Source organism: Enhydra lutris, unplaced genomic scaffold, assembly GCF_002288905.1.
Source record: "Enhydra lutris kenyoni isolate GAN:26980312 unplaced genomic scaffold, ASM228890v2 scaffoldscaffold14, whole genome shotgun sequence".
Classification (NCBI taxonomy): Eukaryota; Metazoa; Chordata; class Mammalia; order Carnivora; family Mustelidae; genus Enhydra; species Enhydra lutris.
In genome coordinates, this window is record NW_019154098.1 from 16,312,371 (window position 1) to 16,329,986 (window position 17,616).

The 17,616-nt window shown below is 48.5% G+C and overlaps 3 protein-coding genes across 9 annotated transcripts in view; 2 read left to right on the top strand and 1 right to left on the bottom strand.

Annotated features, from left to right (window-relative positions):
- The window catches only part of LOC111146777 (MTSS1, I-BAR domain containing), a 155,775-nt gene extending 152,819 nt beyond the window's left edge, over nt 1–2,956 (top strand). For all 4 annotated transcript variants that reach the window (XM_022502454.1, XM_022502456.1, XM_022502455.1 and 1 more), the window contains 3 exons: nt 253–426; nt 750–912; nt 1,935–2,956. In XM_022502454.1, the coding sequence (XP_022358162.1) occupies nt 253–426; nt 750–912; nt 1,935–2,635 (1,038 nt within the window). In that variant the 3' untranslated portion in view covers nt 2,636–2,956. The remainder of the gene's footprint in view (nt 1–252; nt 427–749; nt 913–1,934) is intronic.
- Nucleotides 2,957–5,640: 2,684 nt separating this feature from the next.
- Nucleotides 5,641–13,032, bottom strand: LOC111146716 (NADH:ubiquinone oxidoreductase subunit B9). Of its 2 annotated transcripts, none has more exons than XM_022502385.1 (4): nt 12,887–13,032; nt 10,186–10,378; nt 9,468–9,581; nt 5,641–5,877 (listed from the first exon to the last, which is right to left on the bottom strand). In XM_022502385.1, exons 1-4 carry the CDS (start codon nt 12,985–12,987, stop codon nt 5,746–5,748), a joined length of 540 nt encoding a protein of 179 aa, XP_022358093.1. In that variant the 5' UTR covers nt 12,988–13,032; the 3' UTR covers nt 5,641–5,745. The 2 variants fall into 2 exon arrangements, with proteins under 2 accessions (XP_022358093.1, XP_022358094.1); XM_022502386.1 differs by having other exon boundaries at nt 5,651–5,877; nt 10,186–10,345.
- Nucleotides 13,033–13,040: 8 nt separating this feature from the next.
- LOC111146714 (TatD DNase domain containing 1) overlaps nt 13,041–17,616 on the top strand; it is a 39,150-nt gene continuing 34,574 nt past the window's right edge. For 2 of the 3 annotated variants that reach the window (XM_022502382.1, XM_022502383.1), the window contains exon 1: nt 13,086–13,116. In XM_022502382.1, coding sequence (XP_022358090.1) covers nt 13,095–13,116 — 22 coding nt within the window. In that variant the 5' untranslated portion in view covers nt 13,086–13,094. Of the gene's footprint in view, nt 13,117–17,616 lie in introns of all 3 variants that reach the window. The other variant, XM_022502384.1, reaches the window with a different exon arrangement.

The window sequence follows — 17,616 nt, forward strand, 5'->3', positions numbered from 1 at the left end:
GCCTGGCTGGGGAGGGTTTTCATCTTTGGGCAGATAGGAGGAAAGGGGAAGTTCCCAGGGGGCCCCCAGAGGATTTTCCAGTCACTTCTTTTAGAGCCGGGTGCGGACGTAGTAGAAGGGCCTGCTGGCCTGTCCCAGCCTGAGCCTGCCCCAGGGGCCCAGCCGCCTTCCGTGGGCCGCTGTCTGGGGGGTTGTACAGGCCTCCACATGGAGCCGGAGGCCGTGGCGCCTGACCACGTTCCTTCTGCTTAGGACTGGGCCAAGCCCGGACCTTACGATCAGCCTCTGGTGAACACCCTACAGCGCCGCAAAGAGAAGCGGGAACCGGACCCCAACGGAGGAGGACCCAGCGCCGTGGGTGGCGCGCCTGCAGCGGCCGAGGAGGCTCAGAGACCACGGAGCATGACCGTGTCAGCTGCCAACAGGGTGACGTTTTTATTCTCTATGGCTGCTTGGACTCCTCTAGACCCGGCTGGTGGCCGTTTGCCGGCCAGCAGTGCGGAGGGGAGCCTGAGCCCCGTTGCCCCACTCCGTGCTCTCGAGTGGTTAGAAGGTCCCTAGGGAAAAGCCTGGCACTGAAATCAGACTCTTAGAACTTTCCAGAGCCTGGGTAGGACCCACAGGCGGCAGCAGGATAGGAGTAATGTTGAGGCTCCCACGTGAAGACGGATGCGGAAAGGCTCTGGGGACACTGGACCGGGGATTCACGGCCCTGGTGGCTTGTCTGTGTCTCTCTCCTCCCCCCGCAGCCTGGTGAGGAGATGGAGGCGTGCGAGGAGCTGGCGCTGGCCCTGTCGCGGGGCCTCCAGCTGGACACCCAGAGGAGCAGCCGGGACTCGCTGCAGTGCTCCAGTGGCTACAGCACGCAGACCACCACGCCGTGCTGCTCCGAGGACACCATCCCCTCCCAAGGTACGAGGCAGCCCGGGCTTCCCAGGGGGCCTTCCCGGGCTGTGCCAGGTGAGGAGGAGGGAGGCTGCAGGAGGGTGGGGGTGGGGGTAGGGGGACCCACCTAAGCTCAGCAGCCTCCTCCTGGAGCACTTGGGCGAGCTGAGCCTTGGAGAGGGCTGTTAGAGCCCGGAGCCCCCAGTTCGGACCCTTTCCCAGCCCAGTCCCCCGGGCCCCCCGCCTCCCGCAGCACCACACGCTCCAACAGGGTGGCAGCCCGGGGCCCAAGGAGATGGCCGGGGTTGACCAAACCAATCCGCAGCTCGTGTGTCAAAGCTTCTAAGACTAAGCCAGTCCCATGGAAGGCCGTTTTGCTGTCCAGGGGACACGGGGCAGTGTGCGGAGCCCTTTGCAGCTGTCACCTGATCGATGGTCGGGGGTGCAGCTGGATGTCCTGTAATGCACAGCGCGGCCCCCCCGTCTCCTCCCCCACCCCCAATGCCATGGGTGCTGCTGCTGGGACACCTGCTCCAAGCCGAGGCAGCGCTCAGCTCCCTCCTCCCTCGTGACCGCACGTCCTGAGGTGCGCACACCTCGCGGGTGGAGCGTGGCTTTGTGCGGGTTCCCCGGGGCTCAGTGCCCGTGGCGCGTTCTTTTTCCAGCCTTTGCCTGACGAGTTACTTACATGGTCTGCCTGAGGCGTTTCTCACGTCCGGTGCCGGACCGGAGGCCGCGTAGGGGGCTCCTCTTCTCTTCCTGCGCCCCCCTTTACTCCTCCCCGGGACGCTGGGCGGTAGCGAACCCGGGATTTGAGGGCACCCCTGCGGTGTCCGGTGTCCACTGCTGTCCTGGGGCCCACGGTGACAGCAGGGACCTCCAGGAAGATCCATAGGGGGACTTCTCACTGTGATCGGGGAGGCTGGGGACGAGGTGGCGGGTAAAGTGCCTTCCCTCTCTTCCCTCTTGTGCCTTTTGTTCCTCCAATACCAAAGAACCGAAGAGCAAAGCTGCGGCCTTGGGGAGCCCTAATCCAATGTTATCATCAGTTTCAGATTATGATTATTTCTCTGTAAGTGGCGACCAGGAGGCAGATCAGCAGGAGTTTGACAAATCCTCCACCATCCCGAGAAACAGTGACATCAGCCAGTCCTACCGACGCATGTTCCAGGCCAAGCGCCCGGCCTCAACGGCTGGTCTCCCCACCACCCTCGGACCTGCTGTGGTCACCCCAGGGGTTGCAACCATCCGACGGACCCCTTCCACTAAGCCTTCTGTCCGCCGGGGGACCATCGGAGCCGGTCCCATCCCCATCAAGACACCTGTGATCCCGGTCAAGACCCCAACTGTCCCAGACCTCCCTGGGGTGTTGCCCGCACCTCCGGATGGGCCAGAGGAAAGGGGTGAGCACAGCCCTGAGTTGCCCTCTGTGGGTGAGGGCCCCCAGGGTGTCACCAGCATGCCCTCCTCCATGTGGAGCGGCCAAGCCTCCGTCAACCCTCCTCTCCCAGGCCCGAAGCCAAGTATCCCCGAGGAGCACAGACAGGCGATTCCAGAGAGCGAGGCCGAAGACCAGGAGAGGGATCCCTCAAGTGCCACTGCTTCCCCAGGCCGGATCCCGGAGAGTGACGCCGCAGACCTGAGCCCCAGAGATACTCCGCAAGGGGAAGACATGCTGAACGCCATCCGAAGGGGCGTGAAGCTGAAGAAGACCACCACGAACGACCGCTCCGCCCCCCGCTTCTCGTAGGCTCTCGCGGGCTCCCCAGAAATGCTGCCAGTGGGGAAGGAACTGTTCAATCCATAAAACCTAATTTGTCTCGATCCATTCCAATCTATAATCAGACAAAAGATTTTGTAGGCAACTCAGAACACAGCTCTTTTGAAAGTACGTGACACCTTTAGTTAAGAATTAAAAGTAACATACATAACTGACATACCTTTGATCTTTTAATTTGTAAATATTGACCATTTTCTTTCTGCACATTTTAATCTTAGTTTCCCTTTTGATTTTTCTGAAGGTGCCAAATTCCATTTAACTTTTTTACAAGTCTTTGTAAAATTTTAAATGCATAATGGGTGGGAGGGGGTTGGTTGGGGCCGGGGAAACACAAAAACACAAAGTAGTTAATTTCAGAAAAAAGGATAACTCTACTTTAGCCTTTTCTTTTCTCTCCTTTTTTCCTGCAAGCTTTTGTAGATGCATTGTAGTAGTCTGGCTTAGAAGCAAATTCAAGTTATTTTAATGTACAAACAAAATGGATCAAGGGGTAAAAATCTTCATTTACATGTAGTACGTTCTGGCTGAGAAAAGCAGGAGTAACAACTGAGCAATATTCAGACTGAAGTAAATCTGGAAATGGTAGACTCTGTTGGGATTGGGGGGAGGGCCGTGGGAGGGGCACACCGTCAACATAGCCGATCCTGGTAACATGTAAGAGTAGCCTCGTAGGTTGAATTCTAGTAGCTTCATGGTAAATGCATCCGAGTAAGCCATACTGGATTGCGGTGTTTGTTTCTGTAGGGTGTTTTAAGGACTTCCTTTCTCCCACGATTCCTCCTAACCGCACACAGCACCCACTCCAGTCCCGAGCATGCTGCCGCCCCCCGGTAGACCCAGAGCCCCCCCCAATTCAGTTACTCGTCTCTCGTGCCCATGTTCATCGAATCCAAACACATCCAAAAAGGGTAAGGCAGTTTTAAAAATGTGAAAACGTTTTAAAATGACAGCAGGGAATTCTTAGTTATAGCCAATGCCTTTTACTTAACCGTGCCCAGCAGGCTGGGTGCGTTGAAAAGCCCAAATATTTTGAACAAACTCAAACGGATCTAACAAGGGTAACCAGCTTGGAATCTAGCAACTTGCCAATGTGTTTACTGATCTGGGGGCTTGTTTTTCTTCTCTTCTTTTAAATAAGTGGCAGTTAATTGGCATCATACCAAACATTGAAGAACAGAGGAATTTATTGTCACTGGGAATCTGACCACTATAACTGTCCCTTTTTTTTTTTTTTTTTTTTGTATTCTAGGTAATGTTTTTTGGAATGGATTTATGTCTTTTCTTTTTTAAGTGAAAGTTAAATTTGTTCTAATGCCCGTTCCCTAAAGCCGACAGAGGTTCGTAGATTTAAAGGGATCTTGTTTGGAGAAGGCAACAGACGTTTGGAAAAAAACAAGCAAGTCCCTTAGCACTTGGGTCCGTTTCTCTTGAAGGAAGCGGAGCTTGGGGGTCCCACAGACCCTGCAGGTTTCTGTTGGCCCGACTCTTCAATTACATAATCTTATGCTTTAATACATAACTGCATTGGATGTGAGAGTAATGTACCTGTATAGTCACTGTTCAATATATTAACATTTAACACTGCTGTGATTGCTCAAGGGCATTTTATGTTATGGCTTTAAAGCAAAGGCATGATTATTAGAAAACTATTTAAGCTTTTTTTTCCTTTGAAAAACAAGCTCCTTCTACAGAATATAAGCAACAGTAGTGCCTGTGGTTTAGCCCACCAATCTTGATGACTAAAAGTAGCTGATGCATTGTGCATATGATGCTTGAGATGGTTTTTGCAAAAGCAGAAATCACTGCAAGGTAATTAATTACAATAGATAAAAGTGGTATTTTAAACCTTTGAAATAAATGGATGTAACTGTACCTTGGTACAGCTTTCACTTGTTTAGTTTTTAAACGTTAGTATCATCTGAATAAATTTAATAGAAAACGTTGCCAAATTCAATGTAGAAAGAATGTGACAACACACCTTGGGTAGTTCTGTTTGTGTTTTTGCATATTGTAAAAGCAGTGTCACAGCTAAAAATAAAGACATCGTTTCTAAAGGTAAATTATTGTGGTTTAGTTGCTAGTTTGTACTGAGAGTTGACCTCTCCCTGTGCAGTTTTTTTGTTCTAAACTTGTATAAATAACAATCGTGTATGTGTCTCCCTTCTACCTTGTAACAATTGCTTCAGCCTACATTATAAATAAAGAACCACTAGAAAAAGTCCTGGATGTCAAGACTTATTAAAATTCAGTTGCAAGTCTCTGTCAGCTGTTAGGAGGTGCACTGAGACGTCAACTGGGCTTTCTTGGGAAACCGACAGAACGTCATTTCTGGGATGGCCCCGAGCCCTAAGAACATTAGCAGCCTCCACTCTTGAACTGTTTGGACGTAACTGTAATGAGAATCACCATCTAAAAGCCGATGGGTTTGGCTAATGGTTTTAGAAATGGCTCTACCTTTCAAAGAAACTTTCCCAACACTTAAGGGTTCTGCTGTCCCCTTACCTGGGAGTGCGCTGACCATCCAAGCTACGGGAGAGCAGGCAGAGCTGGGAACCTGTTCTGGAGAAGTTTCACCCCAGCTCCCAAACCTCCGCCCCCGAGCGAAGCCCATAAACTCCATGCTGATTTGTTGAATGTGTGCGGCTTACAGTTATCCTTTTAGTTAAACTAAAATGTCATTCCTGGCATCTTTACAAAACCAAAAAGGTAATCTCGAGACCTCGGTGTTTGCATACCTCCTCCCGACTTCGTATTCCTCCATCACTAGCCTTCAACTAGGGTTTGTTCCACTAAACATATCCTCAGAGTAAATCTCGTATCTGGTTCTGCTGTTCTCCCTGATAACTTGTGCCGGCAACAGGACTTCCTGGGGCAGACGACACTTGGCCACACTTCCCATACTTCTGTGCGCAAGTGGCAAGAGACGATGCACACAGCTGCTTGGTGTCGTGCTGACCCTCGGAAGAACACAGCAGTCATACCGTGTTGAGTTATTACTTTTATTAGGGCAAGTGTGTCTATGTTCTGTAACTTATTTCACTTGCACGTACAACTGGCTGGTGAACCGTCTCCCTCTCCCTCTACATGGGTCGCTCCCGGGGCCTGGTCACAATGTGCCACCATAGAGGGGGCAGATCACCTTCCTTCCGGGCCGGGGGCAAAGCTTCAGTGCTGGGACCACCAATGGGGGTTTCCTCCTGCAGCTGCTTAACCTGGAAAGGGGGAAGGGAGGAACAGTTAAGAGGCAAACTGACTGGTAATGCTGCGGTGTTTTTTATATATAGCTGCATTATGTTTATACCCACAATTTAGCTCAGAAAAGCAATTCTCCTTAAAGGTTTTCCCATTCTTAAAACAGCAAAGCTGAGCAACCCTCCCACCCCACCTATTACTCATGATGCAAATGTGTGACCATTATCAGCCCCATTCCCTTTGGTGTGGTCCCGTACCTGTACCCCCTAAAAAAATACTTATTTTTATGTTTCAGCTAAGTGCTCTCCAAAAGCACCATTAGGAAACCTTAATTCGTGTATATTAAAGATGTTCATTTTAAAGCCCCCCCAACCCCGCCCAAATAGCAACCAGGACCAAAAATACCAAGAAATGACATGTGAAAATGTGCTCCGTTCTGCCTCATCCAGCCCACTCCCCTCAACCCCAGTTCCCGTGATCTCCAAGACCATCACTGTCCTGAGAGAGGAGGGACATGTAAGAGACCCACTCCCCAGATCAAGGGTTTTCTAAAGCTTCCTCCAGAAAACTCAATTCTGGATTGTGGGTGACCTGAGAGTCTCCAGCGTATGTGCTGTTTAATAATGTCAATAAGACGAACTAGGTAAAGGTTTTTGTGAAGAGGTTATAAGAGACTAACTGTAGAATGAACCTGCTACTCTCCATAAATGAACACGCCTCCCATTTCCAAACGAGGAGACATTTCTTAGCAAGCACTGCCCCCCTTGGTCACAATGACTCTCCTTTCACTCCATCTTGGCCAAGGACTTCCTGCAGTCAACATCCTGGGCCTTACCACCAGAACGCAAGTAACTCAAACTCATGAATCAGGGGTGCCTGGGTGGCTCAGTAGGTGAGCTTCTGACTCTTGGTTTTAGCTCAGGTCATGAGCTCAGGGTCCTGGAATCAAGCCCCACACTGCGTTCTGTGCTGAGCAGGGAGTCTGCTCGAGGATTCACTCCCTCTGCCCCTCCCCCACTCGAGCATGCACTGTCTAAATCTTTAAAAAAAAAAATCGCCAATAAAATATCCCACTGTCTAACCACAGAAGCCCTCTCTTGCTCATGTGCTTAAATGTCCCCTTGAAAATGCTTTCTGAAACTCAGAAATGGCCAGTTCACAAATCCTCTGACCCAATTTGACCTTCTCTACATCAGCCTCCTCTCTCTGTGCCTGCTTTACCTGCTTCCATCCCATCATGACCATCACTCCTTTCTGAATAACCTCTAAGGTGTATGGACACTCTCCACCAGACACACCACACCATCTACCTTCCAGACCGCACCCAGACAGCTGGGATCGCTAGAAAGAAAAAAATGCTGGTCACAACAGATTAATTACTCCCAACTTCAAATGGGCCTTCACCACCACCTGGCAATCCTATTAATCCCAATGAGCTCACCCTCTGCTGTGACTCCCGCATCTTTTCCACATTCTCTGAACAGGCCGCACCCCCACTTGATGCCTTCTCGTCTTTGCTAAAATAGAGAAGCCATCACACAGAACTCTCATTTTCCCATCACCAAAACTTCTAGCCCAGATATAGGTACGTGCATCTTCTGCATGATTCTAGCGGAGGAAGAACCCATTCTCCTTTCAAAGGCCTTCACACATGCTTGGGATCCCGTCGCTCTTCTCAAAAGTTTTCCTCCTTGACCTCTTCCACCTTGCCTCAACACTGTCCATCTCTCCCCTGCCCCGAATCTCCTCGCAGCACACAAGCATTTCTTATCTTAAAAGAAAATAATCCCTTGGCCTCCAGTTACACAAGCGAAACTTCTCAAGAATTCCTCCCCCTCCCCATACCATTGTTTTCTCGCTCTTACCTTCTGCTCACTCCTACTGGTGCAATTAAGCCCTTAGGAAAAGGTTCTCACCAAGGTCACGAATGCCCTTCCTACTGCCGCAATCCCGGGAGGTTATTTCCAGTCCTCACTCTATTTCATCTTTTAGAAACTTTCTGCCAATGGGCGCCTGGGTGGCTCAGTGGGTTAAGCTTCTGCCTTCGGCTCAGGTCATGATCTCAGGGTCCTGGGATCAAGCCCCGAATTGGGCTCTCTGCTGAGCGGGGAGCCTGCCTCCCGCCCCCCTGCCTGCCTCTCTGCCTACTGGTGATCTCTCTGTGTCAAATAAATAAATAAAATTAAAAAAAAAAAAAAAAAAAAAAGAAAAGGAAAGAAATTTTCCGCCAAGGACCAATGCTGACTGGCCGTTCCTGACACACTTTCTCTTGGACTTGCTGTCACCCCTCTCCCTGCTGGGTGCTTTGCTGCCTCCTTTCCTCGCCTCCTCGAGTGGGAGCGCCTGTAACCTTTCTGCTCCCTCTCTTAAGATCTCCTACATTTCTGTGGCTTTTAAAACAATGGATAACTGGGCACCTGGGTGGCTCAGTTGGTTAAACGACTGCCTTCGGCTCGGGTCATGATCCTGGAGTCCCAGGATCAAGTCCCACATCGGGCCCTCTGCTCATCAGGGAGCTGGCTTCTTCCTCTGCCCCTCGCCCCTTTCATGCTCTCTCTCTCTCTCAAATAAATAAAATCTTAAAAAAAAAAAATAAAAAATAAAAAAAAAATAAAACAATGGATAACTCACAAATTTGTTTTGAGCTCAAATCTCTCTTTTGAGTTCCAGGTCTCTACACCCAAAGTCACCTACTGCCATCTCACTTGGTGTCTCACAGGCCTCTCAGATATAACAAATTTAAAACCAAACACTTACTTGTCCCTCCAACACCTGTTTCTTCTTCTTCTTCTTTTTTTAAAGATTTATTTATTTGAGAGAGAGAGGGAGGGAGAGAGCACACAGGGGCAGGGACAGAGAAGCAGACTCCCCGCAAGTGTGCAGTCTGACACGGGGCTCCATCTCACATCCCTGAGATCACAACCTGAACAGAAATTGTGAATCGGATGCTTAACCCACTGGCACCCGTTTTTCCCCTCTTCTTTATCTCAATAAAACATCACCAAACTCCAGGTGTTAACGTGGATCTCACTGAGTCCTCTCTGTCCCTCACACATTGCCCGCATCCAGTCGGCCTTCATATCCCTGCCAGTGATACCCTGAACTGACTTCTTTCCCTGTTCACTGCATGCCCCCTGCTGCTGGTTGCCATACTCTTTGACCAAACTGCAACAGCCCCAAACTGGTCTCTCCAATTCTCCTCTCGAGCTCTCCAATATATTCTTCACACTCCGGTAAAGTTGAGCTTTTAAAAATGTCAATCAGACATCACGAAAGAAAAATGTCCGAGGCCCTGGTGGAGAGGAAAATTCAGGGACAGGAGGGTACAGCAGGACGGTCAGGCAGAGGACTGAGGAGGGAGGGGAGAAGCAAAAGCAGGGAGCAGAAAATCCAAAGAGACCAGCGACACCCTGTCACCAGTTTACAAAAAGGCTGTAAATAAAGGTTACATTTAGCACATCTAGACACACAAGTGTATCTGAGAGGCAAGGGGCCACAGTAACCATCAAGACTGGACTCTGGACCTCTGCACCTGGGGAACAAAACCTGAGCCCATCCAGGCGCTGACCACATGGGCCACGCTGTGTGGCGAAAGGCAGGGGAGACTCACCTCCCGCTCCCAGCTTTCCATCCGCAGCTTCTTCCACTGCTCTCTCTTGGCGAAGTAATCAGGATACATTGCCTTCTCGGACGGGTGCCAATCATCTAAGCACCATTCGGGCACCTGTCAGGAGAGGAATTCACCGCATCAGCCCGGAGGAGGCACTAACATGCCACCCACAGGGCCTGCTCAGGAAGCAGAAGGCAAAAATGACCGTGTATTTTTATAACCACTGCAAGCCATCAGACTGCTTCGAGCACGGCACAACGACAGTGGAGGGTGAGCTGGCACGGACCTAAAGAACACCTGAGAGTCAGTGTCACAGGCTGAGAAACCTCAAGCTCAGGCCAGAGAGAGCAGGCACCGATGCTCTCTGATCTGCATTCTCTAAATACCCAGAGCGGCCTGGTACCTGTAATTGCTCTGAAAGCACCAATCCAAACTGGCTAACTTTAAGATCCCAAAATGAGTTATATACCAAGTATTTTAGCACACTGCTATGCCAAAAAGGTACTGCAAGACCTTGGAGCTGAACTCTCAGAAGCACAAGGCAGAATGTCACCTGGAGAGAGAAAACGGACACCTGAAAACAGGAAAGTATTTACCAGTGGCAGGAAAGAGTTTTGCCTAGCTGCCCCTAACCGGGCAAGTGGGATCTGGGGGTGAGTTTTGGGACGGGAGAAAGTCTGCCTCTCCGAAGGCGGTCACCACTATGGTGCTCACCTACCTTGTAACACTCGTATCTCTCATAGGAGGTCCCTCCTGGAGACTCAGGGAAGATGTAAGGTTGGGGATGCTGATTGTGCCAGAATTCTTCCTCTGCGGCCCTCAGCAGCTGGGTGGCCTTCACCATGTCCTTCTCATTCTTATGTTCTTCAAACCGAGCTCTCATCAAACAGGCAAAGTACCGATATTTGTCCCTTTAAGCAAAATGGTTTTAGAGATGAGAAACATTACCTACTCAATTGAGCAGGATTACTGTCTGCCAAGGGGCTGCACTTCTACTAACCGTCTTCTGCATGGGCAGCTTAACTACTGGGAGCCAGCCCAGAGCCTGCCAACGAAGGAGCCACATCATTATGATGGGTTCCTTGGCAGCTCCCCACACGGTGGTGGCAGCAAAAAAATACTGTATTAAACACAACCTACCTCTCTAAAAAAGGAATGCTGATTCAAACAAACAAAGATAATTTGCAAGAAAGAAAGAACTATCGCCTCTGTATCATTCAACACTCACTAAATGACAACTACTGAGATTCCTCCTATCTTGTGCTAGGCACTGTGCTAAATTCTGGACATACAAATGTAAGTAGGAAGGGAGATGTTACGCAGTGGAAACAGTATTGCTTGAATCACACAGATCTGGGTTTGAATCCTAATTCTGACACTAACTGCATGATTGTAGGCAAGTTAAGGTCAGGTTCTAGAAGAAACGGTAGGCATAGATCATTTAGGCTTCGACGATAACCCAAGCCACAGATGAGAAGGGCCTGAAGCAGGCAACTGTGATGGGAGGAGACAGGAGAGAAACATGTATATTACAGAATTACAAGCGTCTGATAAAATCAGATCGCTTCAGACTAAATCTCAGCTTACTAGTTGTGTAATCTGGGGTAAATTAGTATCTTTAGGCCATGGGTTCCTCCTCTACAAAAGTGTTAATAACAGTATCTAGATCTTACAGCTATCCTGAAGACTTGATCAGTTAAAACCTATCAACACACTTCAGACAGCGCCTGGTACCTCCTCTGCTCAAAGTCAGTTCGCATATTATTATACTGTGGAGAGAATTTACAAAGACAGTGTCCCAGCATACGTGTGTCGTTGGCACGTATTGTCACTGGCACTGGAATAAGCAAGGAGTACTTAAGAACAATTTTAAGACTTAAAGCTGAATGACTGAATTATTAATAATGCTATTAGCAGAGACAGGGAATTTGGGAAAAGAATCAGAATGACATACTTTAGAGTTTAGTTTTAAGGCATTAAGACAAGTTGAGTTTCAGAAAACTGTAGGTTATGTAACAAAGAGCTGGAAAGCAGCCTTAGAGACAAGTGAGCCTAGGTGGTAACTCAACTCCCAGCATTCGACGAGGCTGCCCAAAACATACACACCATCAAGGACCTGGGATGGAACCGTGGAGAACAAAGAGCACCGAGGACAAACGGAGGGAGAAAAGTCCTGGGAAAGGACGTCAGTGAGACTTAAAAACCACTGAGATGCTTTTATCTTCTCCTCCAGGACTATGAATTTTAATATTCCCAGATGCAGTTCAGTGGTACCTGAATTCCTGACAGCTCAACTTCCTTCATCTTTGTAAGACCGATAATTCCGTTACCTGTTCGCTCACATGCCCACCTTCCCCATTAATCTGTGATCTGCGACAGCTGAGAAAGAGAACTTGCTAATTTTTATTTATGCCGCAGCCAGAACAGAACCCGAGCTGCAAATTTTGTCAGATGAATGAATAAGGAAAATTCAGGGAGAAAAGCAGCAATCTGACAACAATGAACCTGGCCATCTTTCTGTCTAGCAAAGAGAAGTAGGTCAATGACCTTCCAATAATCACAAATATGCAATCTGGGTTTTAGGAATACCCTCCACAACTTTTCCAGACCTACTTATTTTTCCATCTGTTTAGAGGTTTCTCCCAGGAGCCCTTCTCCTGGGGCTAGGCTTTAGGATTCCAGCGAGGCAGGGGAAGCCCAGCATCCACACATCTGGGTTGCCACCCCACCATGCATTGCATCCAGGTCACAAAAATCTATGTGTTTTAAGACTAAGTCCTAAGACCACTCTCAGACAGGGAGAAGAAAGAGAACGATGCGGCGGGTAAGTAATCATGTGGGTGTGAAAATAATGGAAAGGGCTGAAGCTAAAAAGAGGAAGGTTGACTGGAGAGGTGGGAGAGTGGTGATGCTTTTGGGTTACCCCCTGAGTTTTAATCCTGGCCCGGCCACTCACCAGCTGTAGGGCCTTGGCAAGTTATTCTCCATGCCTATTTTCTTACTTGTAAATTAAGGCTAAATAATCCCTAACTTTTGGAGTTGTTATGAGGACTACAGAAAACATCGCACCTATTACTGCTCCCAATATTAGCAACAAGAAGGTTAAAAAGAAAGTTCTAAGCGAGGGCTTGAAGCACAACAATCAGATTTTTAGGCACTGTCCTTTATTTCATTTAGTCGTCATGCAACCCTCTGCGCTGGTCCTGCGTCGGTCTTAGAAAACCGAGGCCTGGGCCAAGATAAGCAACTCTTCAAGGTCTCGCAGCGAGGAGCGACGAAGCGGGGATTTGGACCCGGGTCCACGGCCGCCTTCCCACTACGTCCCCCATGTCCTTGAGCCGCTCGGTTCCACAAGGCCTCTCGGTCTCCGTGAGGATCCCCGGGGTCACCTCCCCGCGCCCCGGCTCTCCCTCTCCCACCTGTGGACGCAGTACGATTCCAGGTGGCGCAGCGCCCGCTTATAAAGCCGCAACACCTTCTGCTGGTGGGTCAGGTAGGCACCCGGCGCGCAGAACGCCATGACGACCCGCTTCCTCCAGCGGCCGCGGAAGCTCCCGGGCCGAGGGGCGGGGCAGCCGGAAGGGCGGGACGACGGCGACCACTTCCGCTTCCGCCGGGGCTGCAGACATGAGTCGCTTCAAGTTCGTGGGTAAGCGTCTTTCCGGTTCTTGGCCTTTTCAGACCACCGAGGGACGTCGCTTACCGCGGCTAGGGGATCAGGGCTTGAGCTCTCTGGCTTTCTCAAGGTTGAGGGGGCACTCAGTCGGAGAGGGCGCGGGGAGGCTTCTGGGTACCGTTAATACTCTGTTCGGCCTGGGTGCTGGTGTCACGGTGTGCTCGTGTGTGAAAATTAACGAGCTGTAGAAGTTGACTTATGCTCTTTCAACATACGTGTTGTGTTCGGTAAAAAGAAAGCCAAAGTAGACCAAAAAAGGGCCCCTCACTGTATTCCCCTCCATCCCATGTGCACCTCCCGCCCCTTCTCCTCTGTGTGGGAGAGGATGACGACTTCAAGCGACCCGTTCATTCACTAATTCGTGCGTTCACATCCAGTTACTGCGCGCTCCTGGGGGGCCCCGCACCGGCCTAGGAACACGGGGTGCAAAGACCCGGTCCCTGATCTGCTGGCATCACCGTCTGGTGGGGAAACTGAAGGGTATAGATAGTGGGGAGGATAACAGTTTTGTTACTTGGCAAGTACAATAATCTGTTCACCCTCAGTAGAAAAAGGGGGAAAATGCGACAGGAACCAAAGGGGTAGGCGTATTTTCATCAAGTAAATCATGGAGTGCCAGTTATGTACCAGGAACTTTGGGCTCTGCCTTACAGCAGTTAGTAAAGTTGGGTGTGATTCTTGTCTTTGTGACGTTTCTAACTCTTTGAAGGTGGGAAAGGGCAATGATCACATCTCTGCTTTAGTAAGGCAATCCTGATAGTTACTGTAGGTTCTGTGGGGGAGGGGAAGAGATGGGGAAGCATTTCCCAGTCTGAACTAGGGCAGGGGAAAAGGAAGAGAGAAATGCATATGCATTTGCAGCATTTGGCAGCTGTGTTTATGGCAGTAAGGGAGGGTGAGCAGTCAGAGATGACTCAGGGTTGGGATAAATACCTAAATATGAAATGGAAGCATGATTAGTTTGGCAATGGGTAGGAGACGTAGCGAGATCCATGTGGTTTAGGTTAAGAGTCTTATAGGACATCCAGCTGGAAACGTTTACTGGGCAATTGAAAAAGTAGTCTTAGATCTGAGAGTTATTTTTTTTTTTTTAAAGATTTTATTTATTTATTTGACAGAGATCACAAGTAGGCAGAGGCAGGCATAGAGAGAGGGAGAAGCAGGCTCCCTGCTGAGCAGAGAGCCCAATTTGGGGCTCGATCCCAGGACCCTGAGATCATGACCTGAGCCGAAGGCAGAGGCTTTAACCCACTGAGCCACCCAGGCGCCCCTCTGAGAGTTATTTTAAGCGATATTTTTTTCCAAAGACTTTGTGCTAACTTTATGGAACTATGAAATATTCGAGTGGTGCAGTTATTTTTCAGACTAGAGAGATACGGACTGTCAAAGCAGGTGCAGGGGAGAATGTTTTAAGTGCCACAAAAGAAGATTAAAAATGCTGTGGGAGAGCCTGGGGTGAGGTTGGTCTGTAGTCCTTAGTAACTATACACATTTCCAAGCATGTCGTCTGTCCGCTTCTCCATTCCAATCTGTGAGGTGATTAGTTGGGGGGGATGGGCTAAGAGCCATGAAACATTCCACAAGGAAAAGACAACTTCTTATTTATTTTTGATGTAAAACTAAATTCCTGCCTCCAGTCATGTCTCCTTAAATCCATCGTACATATAGCCTTCAGTGTGGTCTGTGTAAAAATCAACTACAGTTTTCTTCTGCTTCAGATCCTTCAGTTACTGTGCTCAGGATAGTTGAAGTATCTTGACACAGCATACAAAATCATTCCGTGTTCCGGTCCTGCCCTCTGTTCAAGCCCCATTGCTTTTATCTTTGAGAAACACTTGCACATGCTGTTTCTTGCCTTGGACAAGGTTTTAGAGCCGCAGTTTGGGACCATAATGTCACTTTTACCACTAATATCCCCCTGATTGACTACCTTTGTGCCTGGTTGATTTTTTTTTTTTTTTTTAAAGATTTTACTTATTTATTTGACAGAGATCACAAGTAGGCAGAGAGAGAGAGGAGGAAGCAGGCTCCCTGCTGAGGGGAGAGCCCAATGTGGGGCTCGATCCCAAGAACCCGGGATCATGACCCGAGCCGAAGGCAAAGGCTTTAACCCACTGAGCCACCCAGGCGCCCCCCTGGTTGATTTTTTACCTGCTCTTTCAGACTTCATAACTCTACCCTTTGACACATTATTTTATAATTACTTATTTATGTGTCTGTCCCTCCCACTGGACCACACTCTTAAGGCAAATACTCAGTAATGTTTGTTTCCTGGGAACTTAGTACAGTGATGATCAATGGAAATAGGAATGAATGGGTAAAACAATATATGTAGTTTTAGTACCATGGTGGTAAGAAAATTGATAAAGGAATTTGAACCTTTCAGTAAGATAAGTTTGGAAAGCCTTCTTAAAGAAAGTGGGTTTATTTGAATACATTTTAGTCCTACTCTCCTGAGATAGCCAGTGTTAAAAAATTTTAAGTATAGCCTTCCCTAGTTATTTAATAGATTTATGCATAGGGGGAAGCATATTCCAGGGGTGGTAGGGGTAGCAGCAGTGGTGTGTAACTCTTGATGCATTTACATTTCTTTGGATGTTTTGTATTTATCTTTGAAATAATATAGTGCCTTTTTAAAATTAAGATATTTTATTCCCTAAATCTTCCAAAATGAAATTGATACTCCAGGAAATCTCAAACTGTTACATACTCCGTGGAACACCCATAGTTTTTGTTTATTTGTTTGTTTTTTAGAGATTGGTTTATTTTAGAGAAAGACCACACGCGCTTGCACAAGTGCACGCTTGCTCAAGTTGGGGGAGGGGCAGAAAGAGAGGGGGAGGGAAACCTCAAGCAGACTCCCTGCTGGGTGCGGAGCCCCAAGTGGGGCTTGATCCCAGGACCCTGAGATCATGATCTGAGCCCAAACCAAGAGCTGGACGCTTAACTGACTGAGCCACCCAGGTGCCCCAAAGCACCCCTAGTTTGAGAAGCACAGCTTTCTATGATTCCTATTCTAACAGTCCCCACACCCCTCCATGAGCCAATGAGAGAGCAGCTGGCAGTAATTAGTAGCATAACTATCTCTTTGGGCCATCCAGCTTTTAGGTCCCTAAGATTAAAAAGTTGGCTTTTTTTTCAACAGGATTCTGATCCTGCCCTGTGGCTCTAGAAGCAGACTGGTTGGGGCTTTTGGCTACCTTTTTTATATAATTCCATTTCCCTAGGGATTGGATCATATTTCCTATTCCTTGTCTTCAGTTCCTTAAGCAGCCTTGTCATTCATTCATTTTAAAGTATTTACTGAGTCTCTACTGTGTGCCATCCAGTGTGCCAAATACTAGGAATCAGTGGTGGTCAGAAGCTAGGTCACAGTCTCCTGGTGGAGACAGCCTCATGAGTGCACTAATGGCTTTACCACAGTTACTAAGAAGAGGGCACTGAAGAAAGGGAGCATGGTTCTCTGGGTATTTGGTGAGGAACAAAACTTAGTCTGGGAGGTCAGAAAAGGTTTCCTTGAGGAAGTGACACTTGGACGGAGCTCTGAAAGATTGACTTAAGTAGGCAAAGAAAGGCAGAAGGTTCCAAACAGAACAGCCTGTTCAAACATCCTGTGGCAAGAGGGTACGTGATACTTTTGAGGAACTAAAAAATGACCAGTGGGTCTGTAGCGAAGAGAAATGGGGAAGTGACTGAGGGGGTGGGAGGATGGTATAGAATGAGCTAAAGAGATTAGCAGAACCAAGGTCCTACTGTGTTAGGACTTTGGTTTTTATTCTAATAGTGAGGAGTATGGTTAAGAGTGTCATGATCTGATTTGTGCGTGAAAGAAACCTTGGGTCAGGGGAAGAACAGAGCAGCAGGGGGAACAGAGTGGCTTTGGGGCCCGAGTTGACTGGATCTTAAGGTAGAGGGGGAGACGGAAAGGAGTGCACAGGTTTGATAGATTGGGAGATAAAATCCACCTGCTTGGTCAGTACATCTTGAGAGAGAAGCTGATGTCTTGGATTGCCTTAGTCCATTTGGGCTGTTATAAGGGAATGTTGCAGATTGGGTGGCTTAGAAATCAGAAATGCATTTCTCACAATTCTGGAGGCTGGGAAGTCCGAGATCAGGGGCACTAGCATGTTTGCATCCTGGTGAGGACCCTCTTCGTGGTTTCTAGCTGCCGCCTTCTCACTGTGTCCTCATGTGGTGGCACAGGCAAGGAAGAGGTCTCTCTGGAGCTTGTTTTATAAGGTGGTCGTTTCCAAAACGTATCCAGTCCAGAGCCACATACTTGGATGCCCGTAAGTTTTGTATCTAGTCTAGCACAGAGGTTGGACACCTTCTTCCTTAAAGGGTCACGTAGTATATATTTTTTATTTTGTGGACCATATGATCACTATCACAAATACTCTGATCTTGTCACTCAAAAGCAGGCATAGACACTATATGAACAGATGGGTGTGGCTGTGTTCCAGTAAAACTTTT